The following is a 13,390-nucleotide window of genomic DNA, read 5'->3' as shown; positions in this document are numbered from 1 at the left end:
AAGGACAGTTACATTTTTGCCAGAAACAGACTGTATCAAATATGAGTGACTGACTATCATAAACAATACAGAGCCAACCTCCCTGACAATATTGCCGTCGCATTTTGCTTATTTTTGCACCACAATTTTCTCATATGAGACGATTCTAAGATCACCCAATGTTATTCTCCATAGAGCAAATACTTCCGCAACCCATTGGGATGAGCGAGTGACGTCAGGACTTCGGTACTCAATTCCATACAGGGTACTTCCTGTCCTTGCAGTATCATTCACTAGATGGCAGCACGTCGACGCACAGCAACAACTACGTCGGTCATAATATAAATAGAAGAAGAACTCCGCTCTGCCATTACTTTTCACACTGCAGGCAGGACGGTCGTTGCCACAAGTGTAGGACAGGTCACACATCGCCCATACAAAATGCTGTCAGTCAGAGTTGCAGCGGCTCTTGCCAGAGCCCTTCCCAGGAGGGCTGGATTGGTAAGCATTCCAATGAAATGAAAGGATTGTGTATCTGGAAATTATGTTGTTTGACAGTTTAACATTGCGGGCGTGAAGGGTATAATGCTGCAGGCCTCGAACACACCGCTCTTGAACTTGGGGACAAAATGTGCACGATCCAAAATGGAGGCGGCGAGGCATGTCTTAAAATGGAAACAATTTGATATTATACGTTAAATTAAGCCTTTCCCTTGCATTTGAGTCGTGTTAAATTGCCGTCTTCGTCTTGCATTGAGCTTAGCCATTATGCAAGCTAAACGTTAAGCTAAGCTAAGCGGTGCTAGGTGCTAAGCGCTAACGCTAGCTGACAGCGTCGTCCCATTGAAGCACGGTCTGAAGGTCAGGAAGGCTGACAGCGCATGTCCTCCTCTGTAGACACACAGTCTGCACTGGAAATGTTAACATAATGTCCCAAGTGTCTTGTTCTGTCTTTTTAAATTGAAGATTGCATATTTTTATTATGAGAACCTTGTGAATGTCCTCATACTGTTGTTGGCCTATAGGTGTCGAAGGCACTGCCAGTCGCTTGCGCTGGGGTCAACCATCTGCACACACACCGAGCACTGCTGGCAGCAAAGACAGGTGAGAAGGAACATGACTTTACTTACTTGACTAGAGGTGCTTAAGTGGGTCAACAATTAATTTATTAATTATGAATATTTAACTGCTACTTGTCTCTGTATAAGCTGAGATGAATTCCACAGTGCAATGTAATCATTCATGCATCATGCCTATTTATTTCTTGTAAGTGGTTTTAGTTTGTTGGACACTTGCATGTACCAAAAAGGGTATTTCACAAAACTAGCTGGGGTCATTTTAATGTCTAATCTGGCTTTTGTGTGCACCCCAGATAGCTTGATTCAGTCTTTGGATATTTTACATTCTTTTGGGCAGACACGCCCCCTCCTATATGTTAACGCCCTTTGAACTTCTAACTCTATTTTAACCAAGTTATTGTCATTGAACACGTGATCCAGGTTCTGATCACTGATATTGTCCTTCAAATGCGTAAGGAGGCCATGTTTTAAAAAAAATGTCATGTCTACCATGAAGGTCACATTCAATGGACACCGCTTTTGTCTGAGCCAAATATATATATTTTTTTCAGGCACAGCTGAGGTGTCTTCCATCCTAGAGGAGAAAATCATGGGAGCCGACACCTCCGCTGACCTGGAGGAAACGGGCCGTGTGCTGTCCATCGGTGATGGTATTGCTAGAGTGTATGGGCTTAGGAATGTCCAGGCAGAGGAGATGGTGGAATTCTCTTCTGGACTCAAGGTAAATGGTAGATTTGATGCAGTACAAATAAAGTAGGAACATGCAGTTTGGGCAAAATATATTACTATTTCCTGCAGCTTATTAAGCTGGCCAGTCTTGCTCTGGTGCAATTCTGGTGTGCAAGGGCTGCAGACAGTGACTCTTTGGTTTGTGTATGAACTCTGCTGGGTGGTGCCGAGTGCTTTTAAGGGACCATTGAGACAAAAAAATAAATACAAATACATTACTATTTACTACTGTTAAATCCTTCTACACTAACATGGTGCATCATTTCTTTTCCAGGGTATGTCTCTGAATTTGGAGCCTGACAACGTTGGTGTTGTGGTGTTCGGTAATGACAAGCTGATCAAGGAGGGTGACATTGTGAAAAGGACTGGTGCCATTGTGGATGTTCCTGTTGGTGTGGAGCTGCTGGGCCGTGTAGTAGATGCTCTGGGAAACGCCATCGATGGAAAGGTTGGCACCTCATGAGCTAATCCTTTTTTTTTTAATCGGGGAACTTGCCCTTGAGTCATTTTGACTTTTTCACCCAAGTAGGGGCTATGCAGAGTTTAAAATATGGCACTAAATGTTATGTATGTTCATATACAATAACTGTCACCATTGTATTTCTGTTACATTTACTATGTGTTAAAAATACATAATGGCATTGTTGTGACCAAGCGACTTATTACTATGACTGAAAATATTCTATTTGAACTATTTGGGTCAGCCCTAGTCTATTCACCCCTTTTTGTCCTCAGGGTCCCCTGGGCTCCAGCATCCGTAGGCGTGTGGGTCTTAAGGCCCCTGGCATCATTCCCCGTATCTCTGTGAGGGAGCCCATGCAGACTGGGATCAAGGCTGTGGACAGCCTGGTGCCCATTGGTAGAGGTCAGCGTGAGCTGATCATTGGTGACAGGCAGACTGGGTGAGTTTGTTTTACCTGTCTGCGCATCTGACCACTTGTAATTCGCTGCGAGTGTACATTTATAACCACAAACCTCCACTTCAAAACTTAAGTATCATTCCTCCACAACCTGCCCTGTAGTCTTGTGTGTGCGTAACTGAGAGATTGAACCGATTGAGAGTTTTACACTTTCGTACGCCAGTATAAATAAGCATAACGAATGCATTGATCGCTCAGATGGGACATCGTCATTAAATGGTCTAATTCAGAAAAAAGTAGGACACCCTTGTCTAAAATTAAAGAAAATTGAGAGGGAAACTATATACATAAAATTGCCACCAAATTCAATACAAAGTAGTAGTAAGACACATTTTCAACAAATGAAAAAACGATATCCTTGCATTGAAAATCTGGCAACATCACCGTCTACCCCCCCCAAAAAAATTCATCATGTCTTAATTTCCTCCTACAGCAAAACCGCCATTGCCATTGATACCATTATCAACCAGAAGCGCTTCAACGACGGAACCGATGAGAAAAAGAAGCTGTACTGTATCTATGTGGCCATCGGCCAGAAGAGATCCACTGTGGCTCAGCTGGTGAAGAGGCTGACTGACGCTGACGCCATGAAGTACACCATCGTGGTCTCTGCCACCGCCTCCGACGCTGCTCCCCTGCAGTACCTGGCCCCCTATGCTGGCTGCTCCATGGGAGAGTTCTTCAGAGACAACGGCAAACATGCCCTGATCATCTATGACGATTTGTCCAAGCAGGTGTGTGAATACTGAGCTATTACTCTGCATATTGATATCTGTGCAATAAAAAAAAAAAGATGGAGGCACCTTAACTTGCGTAGCATATTTTGTTTACCCCACCACCAAATTACAATACAAAGTAGCAAAAACGTGGGCAATCTGAAGAAAAAAAAACCTGACTCTAATTGAAGGCTATAGTTGCACGACTAATGGCTGGATCATTGTCCCTCCCCAGGCTGTTGCCTACCGTCAGATGTCTCTGCTGCTGCGTCGTCCCCCTGGTCGTGAGGCCTACCCCGGAGATGTGTTCTATCTGCATTCCCGTCTGCTGGAGAGAGCTGCCAAGATGAACGACAACTTTGGCGGTGGCTCCCTCACTGCCCTCCCCGTCATCGAGACCCAGGCCGGCGACGTGTCTGCCTACATCCCCACCAATGTGATCTCCATCACAGACGGACAGGTGTGTCACTGGACTTCTGTTGGTTAAATGCAATGGTGGTTGCTAATCTGGCACATACAAAAAACATTTGTTGCTGCTATAAAATATTTTGCTTTATTTCTCTGCTGTAGATCTTCTTGGAGACTGAGCTGTTCTACAAGGGTATCCGCCCAGCTATCAACGTGGGTCTGTCTGTGTCCAGAGTAGGTTCTGCTGCTCAGACCAAGGCCATGAAGCAGGTAGGTTAACTCTACATTTAAAATGTAAAGATTTCACTTTGCCTCTACTTGAGTTTTTGCATAGAAACGCAGCATGGGTCGTATATCTCTTCAAATTGAAGGGTATAATCACACACATCCTAAACCCTAGTCTGTCTTCGGTAGGTGGCTGGTACCATGAAGCTGGAGTTGGCCCAGTACCGTGAGGTTGCAGCCTTCGCCCAGTTTGGTTCTGATCTGGATGCTGCCACCCAGCAGCTCCTCAACAGGGGTGTTAGGCTCACTGAGCTGCTCAAGCAGGGACAGTACTGTGAGTACATCAAATCTGTTGTAGGTTTGTGGAAATAAAATGCAAAGAATATATACACAACATACTAAACTTGTTGCTGTGTGCATTCCTCCCTTCAGGCCCCATGGCCATCGAGGAGCAGGTAACAGTCATCTATGCTGGTGTCAGAGGTCACCTTGACAAAATGGACCCCAGCAAGATCACAAAGTTCGAGAAGGCTTTCCTTGCACACATCCTCAGCAGCCACCAGGAATTGTTGCAGTCAATTAGGTGAGATGTTTTTTGCCACATTGATAATTGGACAGGTGTGCGTGGAGTGAGGGGGCGTCAGGATATCTCTTGACGCCACAATGTCTTATTTTGAATCGTCCTGACCAGCTGTTCTTTACTTCATGTTTCAGGGACGATGGCAAGATCTCTGAGGCGGCAGATGTTAAACTTAAGCAGATTGTGTTGACCTTCCTGTCCAGTTTCGAGTAACTGCTAGCACTTCCTCTTTGATCTTCAGTGTCCATGCTATGTGTCCTGTGTCCTCATGCTTTATGTATGTCAGCACACTGAAGGCCAAAAACTCCCTGTACAGATTTCCGAAAAATAAACTTTTACAACCCTACTATGCTGTAAAATTCTGTTTTGATTATAATCCGAAGCAGTGAAGTTGGTGAACCAGTATGCACATTTCACTTGTGGCACATCAGATGGGCCAACATACTATTTGGAAAAGAACATACAGTAGGCACTTGTTGGGGTTTTAAATGTTGCTTTAAATATATTTCGTTCCAAGATACATTTGTTGAATTAACGATGCATACACCAGGCTGTCAAACCCACATGTACTGAGCTGGCCGTAGGGCATTCTACCGAGGACAAATGCATAAGAGTTGATGAGTACTGTTCCTGTTTGCCCATCAACGCTGTTGCGCTGTATGATTGTATTGACAGTGTAAGTGTAAGCCTTGCCTCAAATAAAATCTGGTTTGCAGGATTGCCTGAAATGTTTGATACAATAAACATGGTGACGTTTGTCAAAAGGAATCGACCATCATCTGTCCTTTGTCCCATCATGCCTTGCCCCGTTTGTTTCCTGAAGTAGCTTTAATGTGAATACTATGAAGTGTTTAATGTAACATGCCTGGCAATGTTTTTGATAAAATGTCAAAACAACGTATCTTAAGCATTTGCACTCATTATTGGTGGGTTTCCTCGTTATTGCAGTACTCATGTGTCCAGTAGATGGTGATATTGGTAAACATTTTAAAGCAGTTCAGGACTCAAAAGCTCTAATCTCTCCCAAAATCTTCACCTACAATGACATGCCAAAAATAAGGATGGATTATTAATCGATAAATCAATTAAAAATGTATTTATTACATTGCACCCTTATATTGTCAAATAATTCAGAAGTTCTGACTTGTGAGCTTGTAGATATGATATGACACAGTCGTATATAGGACTTAATTGTTTCAGTTCATCGTTCTATACAGGAGCTAGCTCTGGTCCATAGCGTCGGAAGGAGAACTAAAGCTATGGACCAGAGCTAAACATGAGCTACGGCATCTGGTAAAGCTTCAAATTAACTGCCTCTTTGTGTTCATCTCACCTTAAGTATTCAACTTCTAATAGCCTACCTCAGTATTACATGGCTTAAGCACGGTTCAAGGCCACTTACATCCTCTTATACAACCTAGTGAACCTACCTCATCAAATAACACTTTTTTTCATTTTCAACAAATATTCACCTTATCCACTGAGACATGACTTGTTATTACCAAAGTAAGTTATAATGTACATTTGACCCATCCTAATCTCAAGAACTGATTCTGAGCTGAACATTCAAAGGAAAACGGTAGAGGGCACTGTTTTTTCCTTTTATTTCTCTAAGTCAAATAGATCTGAGTTGCAGCTGTATTTGGTGCACTCTTTCCCTCTACACCAAATCTCTTAGCTGAAAATAGCCGATCAACAAGCTCACAGCTTGTGAGCTTGTAGATTGACTATTTTTGGCAAACGTTCCCTCCAGAATATAGGGATGCTGGAGTTCAAGTGGCTAAGTATTAGGATCACAGGGCAGCCACTGCTCAGTGCCCGGGGACCAGCTTCAGCTTTAAAGCCAATGCTTTGATCCTTTGGGCACTGGCAGGAGGGACGCTAATATGCATGTCTTTTGGTGTCTGAGGAAACCAGGGCACCCGAATGAAACCCTTGTGAAGACGGGGAAACTCCACAAAGACGGGCCATAATTGGCTCCAAACCAACAGCTTTCTGTGCCACCCAGGTTGGAGTGTTGACTTGAAATAGGTCTCTATTTTCTGGTTTTAACTTCTTTTCTTTTGTCACAGGACTGAGAGGCATAAAAATGGCATATATGACAAAAGGAATTTGATGCATTTTTTTTATTAACATACCAACAAAGCACATCTAGGCAGTCTTACAATAGTTGTTTATGACGAAATAACAAATTTAGAAACTAAAGCAGAAGATGGCATGAATAGATCCATGTGTGCTTGATATGGCTGCATTTTTTATTAAGCTGAAGTTCCTTTCATAACCCGTTTTACAACACAATGTAGCTCTTGAGGTGAAGATTCCCTCGACTGTTTCCACAGCACACAGTGGCATTGCATTTATTATATCACGAGCAGCATCATTGCCTGGTGACAGCATGAGCAACATGTGACAGAGACAGAATGGAGTTGCTGTCAATAAGGTCTATTGTCTGGGACAGGGTGACAACACTGCTGCTTCCACAACAATAGCTCAGATAAACAGTCACAATTCACATCAGGATAGAATTGACTAATGAAGTTGTGGCAAATGCAACATTTTGTCGTAGTACTGATAGTAGAGTATAATTGCAATATATAATATAGGGCTGGGCAGTATATCATTATATTGTGATATGAGACTAGATATCGTCTGGGATTTTGGATATCATAATATTGTGATATTACATACGTGTTGTCTTTCCTGGTTTTAATCATTTTATTCTTTCAAAAATTTAAAGGAATGTCAAAATATTGCAGAAGTAGCTGAGCTATCTCACAACGTGTTGCATTGCAACACAGCTTTTAGAAAATATTTGGGGGAAAATATATTATCACAATACTGATATTGAGGTATTTGGTCAAAACATATTGAGATATTTGTGTCCATATCACCCAGCCCTAATATAATCATAATTTGCAACAGCCCAATATAATTGATCTGTGGTGCACAAATTCATAATAGATGTCTCATTTGTCACTTGCATCTGTCCTCCTTGTAGTTCCCCTGCAACTTCCCCAGGAAGTTTCACCAGATATTTCAAACATCCTTGATTTCAACCTGATCATGAATGAACTACATTACATCTTTTCACAAGGTCATGACTTTATGAGCTTTTAATTAATTAAATCTTGATGGCAATTGTGTGCTGAACACCCTTGTATCGCAAATGTCAGAAAAATAAACATTTTGCTCTCTTATCAAATTTGTGCTGACAATAGCCTTTTTTCTGAGTTTCTCAATAAGGCATTCCAAATGTCATATGACCAATTTGATCAAAATCACATTAGACTCTGTTTATCACCTCATATACTGTATCTAGCAGCTTGAAAAATGAGAATGACTTTGATCATAAATAGCCTAATTTATATCATAGAGGTATTTCAGTCTTATAAAAAATCACAATCCACTAGTTGCCAAATTTACACGAGTTAAAATGTGATTGGTGTTGTTTAATGCTTTGACTGTGAAGCCTCTGCCTCCCTTTAACCTAGATATCTCTGTTGCTATAATAGGATTTCAACTCCAAAGAAGATCTTCTGCCATTTACAGCACAGGATCCAAGCCTGTGTATTGACAGAACGTTTCCCCATGTAGGGCAAGTTGACCACACCTCTTAGCAGAACACTGCTTGAACTGGAAGATCGATCTACTGTCTCTTATAATGCAGACTTATACTGGGATGAAAGGCAAACCATTAACATTTCGATTGACATTAACTTAACTAGACAGGCAGGATACAGTAGGTAATAGGTCGCCCAGCCAAACAGGTTTTGAGTATCAATATCACCCTCAACAATGTGTGAGAGTTATCGCTTTTGTTTCAATAGACAAAACCATAGCAGCTTTAGTCAGGCCCTCAATTTAATTAGCAGGTTTCAAATATGTCAGAGGATGATCTTTGGCTAATCTCCTTTGATACCCTTACCATGAACATTTGAACATTAAACTAATGCATGAAGAACCAGTTCCACCAGTTTCAGAGATTAACTTATTTTCTGTCACAAGTTCACAACATAAAAAAAAAGGAATGTTTACAGCTTCGGAGCAGTACCGTGGACAAACAAAGTAAGCTTTATAAATACAGTATAAAAAAAAAGAAATCATTGCATTGATAATTTTCCATCAAATTTGTTTACAATAAATGATTGCAGGGAGGGAAGAATACGTAGCAGCAACAATTTGGCTAAGGCGATAATTAAAAAATATATACAAGAAATATATTATTTTTGAGTTCCGACTCCATTTTACAGTCCGGGTTTTCTCATTCACAGGCCTACAAGCCTGCTTACAGTGTGCACACACAGACACTCATTATATTCTGGGCAAATGGAATTTCATTCATCCATGACAGCCACAGACCAATATATACCTGCAACCACATTTCCAACAAGCTTACACTGTAAAAGGTAAAGCTATCATTAGTCTTTTAGGTAAACTGAACATACTGTGTTTTGTCATTAAACAAGAATGCACTCAATAGACTGCATATATACCTCTGCCAAGGCCTAAAAATCTCTACCGTTTGCTCAGGTGAAAGTTTGGCCTCATGTTGGCACTATAGGCATTAGGCAAGGTGGGGTTACATGACTAAGGGGTGAAGGGATATGGTCATTTGAAATGGTAACGCTTGACCTGATGGTTGCGCTAGAGGAAAGGTCATGGGGTCACCAAAATCTTTAAGTTTCTTCCTCTTTGGAGCATAAATGTGCACAGCACATTTCATGGCAATCTGGATTCTGTACATTATATATCGAGATATGTTGGTCACTGACAAACAAACAGACAAACAGACAGGGTGAAATCAAAATCTCCATGGCAGTGATAAGAATTACATACATTGCATACATAATAACATTTCTGCTTCTGTTTACTTGAGTCCCATGTTAGCATAACTTTTCTTAGTGCACTTTTCTTCCTGCAGTCAAAGTTTACACATCAAACTGAAGGGAATACCTGCCTGAGCTTGAAGGTGGAGTCGTTGGCTTTGTGACGAATCGTGTCAAAGAAAAACATAAAAAGCAGTTAATGCCAAAGAACTTCTTTGGTCCTCCATAACCATATAGGTTTAGGCGATAGTGGCTAGCTAGTTGATGCATAGCCTTCAGTTTATGTCTAGTGTAGTCTGTCAGGTACTCCCATAGTGGTGTCCATTGGTAGTGTTCTCCTGTAAATTGGTCTGTGGGGCCTCCTCCGAGTCCTCATCAAGTGCCTCAGAAGGGACAACTGGTCGTTTGAAGAAATCAGATACAAAGAACACCTATAGATGAGGAAGAATGACAGACGGTAAATATTGGGGCCACTAAAAGAAAGAGACCCAAGACAATCAGAACAGCACGTTCTTGCCTTTTATCCAGTAATTGTACTGAAATAGTTAAATAACCTCAAAGCAAACAAGAAAACCATTTTTCTGTTCATTGACCAGACAAAAACCCTAGAACATGTAGACGGCTGATGGCCAAGCAAGGGCCCTAAATCTCCTTTTTGTGTTTTGGTACCTTATTAACTGTTAATTTTTTTCTATCTTCATATTTTTTTGTATCTGTCCCATGTTTCATACTGCAGTACTGCCATGACAACTGAATTTCCATCGTGGGATCAGTAAAGGTCCATCTATCAACCAAAAATGAAACTCACTGTGAGAACAGCCACTATGGCGCCGTGCAGGAGGCCAACCAGCACATCACTCCAGTGATGTTTGTAGTCAGACACTCGGGACAGACCCACATACAGGGCTGTTGCCGCTAGGAAGAACTGGATCGTGGGACGTAGCAGCCTCGCCCAGTCTGACTGTAGTCTGGCCTGGATGTACAGCTACAGAGGTAAACATAACAGTCAGGTTTGAAAGGATGAACAAAGCTGAGCACAAACAGAATGGCTACCATTAGGCTCTACGGTTGCGTTTCAACAGTTTTGAAACTGATGTTACACACAGGAGGCATCTTGTGTGTCCGGAGATAATCTTGCTGGACTGGTCAGAGCCACATTTCTTGTGCACACTGCCAGTAAGCCACAGAAGTAAATCCACTTATTCTTTTTTTCATTACGTTTTATACTTTTTGAAATATTTAATGTTAATTTTATAATTGAAGTCAATGGAACTCTGATCCGGCTGAAACCTTGCCCAAATATGGACATATGACTTTTGACATGATTGAACAATAATCAACATTATATTGATAGCATCTACATGTGAACTGATATTGAACTATAGCCTAACTATAATGAAGAGGAGAAAAAAACAAAAATGTACTTACTACAAGGAAAAGCATGCAATACATAGAGAAAGATGCATGGCCAGAATAGAATGAAAGTCTGAAAAGAAAGAAGAGAAAAGGTGATAAGTCTTATATTGACTTACAATAAGTCAGCACATGTATCATCATTAAGGGCAATTAGTCAAATTCAATGATATTTTTTTTTATCTAAACACATTTACTGTAACATACCCAATAGCTAAATTAACATTTATGATTCAATTACAATACTGTGAAACGTATAAACTGACCATAAACTGACCATGGGAATGATACTATATGAAAGCTTTGCAGATGATCATATGGAATAAAGACTTATAACAAAAAAGGAAGCTACATCTGTTGTAAACCTGTGTATAGAGGATCTAAAATCTTCAGTGTCGATTGTGTGTACTCTCAGACTTAAAGGAGGAGTTCACCCAAAAAATGACTTATTTTCTATCAATTACACACCCCATGAAGCCTTGATTTCATGGATTTATTTTTGTTTTTGTGGCATTCCTAAGACAATAATTTGATGACCGTGTGTATTTCCGGTAGGAGACACAAATAATCTACTTTGTGTCTCCTACCGGATACATTGGGAGACGGGAATCAAATTATTAGCTTAGGAATGCGACAAAAACAAAAAAGAATCCATGGATTCAAGGCTTCATAGGGTGTGCAATTGATAGAAAATAAGTCATTTTTTGGGTGAACTCCTCCTTTAAATTAATACTCTCTCTTCCTGCCCCAGCAGGCCCCAAACCATAAGCAAGCTAATGCATGTGCGGAAGCCATTACCTTGCCTCTTCTATCAAGAACTTGTTTCCGGTACAAGTAACGTTCTCTATGTATCCCCCTGACTTGCAGTCCCAGGCCGGTTTGCACACAGCCAAGAAGTGCGGCCGAAGACGTCCAATGGAATACTTGGCTATGTCTGTCAGAGACTGATTAGCAGCAGCTCCGAACACAAAGCTACCCACAGCTTTGTAGATGGATGGCACATAGGCATTGATCATCACAAGTTGATTTGATACACGAGACACGTAGACGGAGAGCCACTCGCCACAGATTATCTGTAACAGTGCAAAAAGCAAATACACTATTAATACTGAAAGCCTGTCTCACAACAAGCAATACTTTGATCAAATATGAGGTGGTTAGAACAAAGTACATGGCCTTGTGATTGCAAGAAAATCAGGCATCGTCAGGCAAACTGTCTATTATGAGCAACACTGACTTACAATAATCAGTGTGAATGGGATCATGACGCCCCCAAGTAACTGGTAGGATATGGTGTCCTCTTTGTAGGGGTATTTGATAGACTCGTCATTGCAGAAGAAACCTCGTTTGAATGGGGTCTGTTGAGAGTCGAGGATGAAGAAGGGTAGTCCAACTTGCAGAGAGAAAGGAGAAACAGATCATTAAGGTTACACATTGATAATAATAGCTATTATATAGCACTTGTCAGAGTTTCACATAAAACAGAAACAAATAAAATAAAATATGCGCTACCGAATGTAAAACAAATATGTATAAAGTATAAACTGCAGTGAGAAATAAAACATTTGGAGAATCAAGCAATAAAACATAACATTTTTGTATTATGTAAAGGCTTTTTTAGATTGTGACTCTAATAAGTGCAGTCTATGTACTATGGTACTCTCAAAATCCCACTATTTAATGATAATATTTTAATTGGCCTGTAATTGTTACAAATTGTTGCATCAAGAGTAAGACAAGGTTTCTTTAGAAGAGATTGAACACAAGTTTAAGCAAGTAAGGGGCAACTACTACCAAATACTACTTGCAAGAGGAAGGATGTGTGACACTATCAGATCACTAACGAGGATTGGCATAAACTGGCTTAAAGTTACATCATAGCAGATCTGATACCATCAATCATGTCAGTAAAAACCTCAAGACGTTCTTCACTTATAGATTTACACACATTAAAATTGACCAATTTAAGAGACGGTCAATAGTGTTCAATTAAAATCTAGGACTGTTTATTTTCATGAAAAATACTTAACTCTCGCATTCTTATCAAAGTTATTATAAGAGGCCATTAAGACCTTCAGCTGTTTGTTGGTAGTGAAAAGTGTACATGGAGACACGCCAAGACAAAATCACAGCAGTTACAAAATTCAGATTTGATACTCTAAGGATCCAAAGGGCAATTTCCCACACATTTTTAAGTTTTAAGAAAGGCGTGGCTCGGAAAACAGATCATGTTTCAACAACATACAAGAATGATACGTTCCCATCCCTAGCCCCTTCCCATCCCTAACCCTAACCCAGCTCACAATGCATCACAGAGCAACTCATTGGAAGCTTGTGGATCTGCTATTTTTGGTGTGCAACACCTGTGCAACAAAGTTCCTCAAAAGTGGCTGCTGTGTTTTCTATTTTGCTGAGAAGAATGAACTGAATCCAACTTCAGTGGGAGGAGTAGTTGTTCAATGATGAAAGCTAAAGTAGGCTACATACATGCCAGACTTACTGCAGGCCAATACTG

General features: G+C 40.8%; 2 protein-coding genes across 3 annotated transcripts in view; one reads left to right on the top strand and one right to left on the bottom strand.

The window, feature by feature from the left end:
• The first annotated feature begins 329 nt into the window (after nucleotides 1-329).
• Nucleotides 330-4,982, top strand: LOC308089510 (ATP synthase subunit alpha, mitochondrial). The gene is made up of 11 exons (XM_080434282.1): nucleotides 330-480; nucleotides 1,005-1,083; nucleotides 1,610-1,779; nucleotides 2,062-2,235; nucleotides 2,523-2,689; nucleotides 3,141-3,441; nucleotides 3,659-3,883; nucleotides 3,994-4,101; nucleotides 4,246-4,390; nucleotides 4,489-4,639; nucleotides 4,771-4,982. Exons 1-11 carry the CDS (start codon nucleotides 421-423, stop codon nucleotides 4,847-4,849), a joined length of 1,659 nt encoding a protein of 552 aa, XP_080290408.1. The 5' UTR covers nucleotides 330-420; the 3' UTR covers nucleotides 4,850-4,982.
• Nucleotides 4,983-6,875: 1,893 nt separating this feature from the next.
• Nucleotides 6,876-13,390, bottom strand: part of LOC308088432 (phospholipid phosphatase 1-like) — a 9,239-nt gene continuing 2,724 nt past the window's right edge. For both annotated transcript variants that reach the window (XM_080432890.1, XM_080432889.1), the window contains exons 3-7: nucleotides 12,117-12,268; nucleotides 11,674-11,948; nucleotides 10,891-10,948; nucleotides 10,271-10,447; nucleotides 6,876-9,893 (exon numbers count right to left, since the gene is read on the bottom strand). In XM_080432890.1, coding sequence (XP_080289016.1) covers nucleotides 9,762-9,893; nucleotides 10,271-10,447; nucleotides 10,891-10,948; nucleotides 11,674-11,948; nucleotides 12,117-12,268 — 794 coding nt within the window. In that variant the 3' untranslated portion in view covers nucleotides 6,876-9,761. The remainder of the gene's footprint in view (nucleotides 9,894-10,270; nucleotides 10,448-10,890; nucleotides 10,949-11,673; nucleotides 11,949-12,116; nucleotides 12,269-13,390) is intronic.

This window comes from Gymnoscopelus braueri (assembly GCF_963280865.1).
Source record: "Gymnoscopelus braueri genome assembly, chromosome: 7".
Classification (NCBI taxonomy): Eukaryota; Metazoa; Chordata; class Actinopteri; order Myctophiformes; family Myctophidae; genus Gymnoscopelus; species Gymnoscopelus braueri.
Note: the sequence above shows the minus strand (reverse complement) of the source record. Positions and strands in the feature narration are given on the sequence as shown.

Excerpts from the sequence above, each read along its gene's own strand:
- LOC308089510 (XM_080434282.1), top strand. The coding sequence starts at position 421 with ATGCTGTCAGTCAGAGTTGCAGCGGCTCTTGCCAGAGCCCTTCCCAGG. Across the intron at positions 3,884-3,993 it reads TCTCCATCACAGACGGACAG|ATCTTCTTGGAGACTGAGCT; the intron begins GTGTGTCACTGG and ends TCTCTGCTGTAG. Across the intron at positions 4,102-4,245 it reads AGACCAAGGCCATGAAGCAG|GTGGCTGGTACCATGAAGCT; the intron begins GTAGGTTAACTC and ends TGTCTTCGGTAG.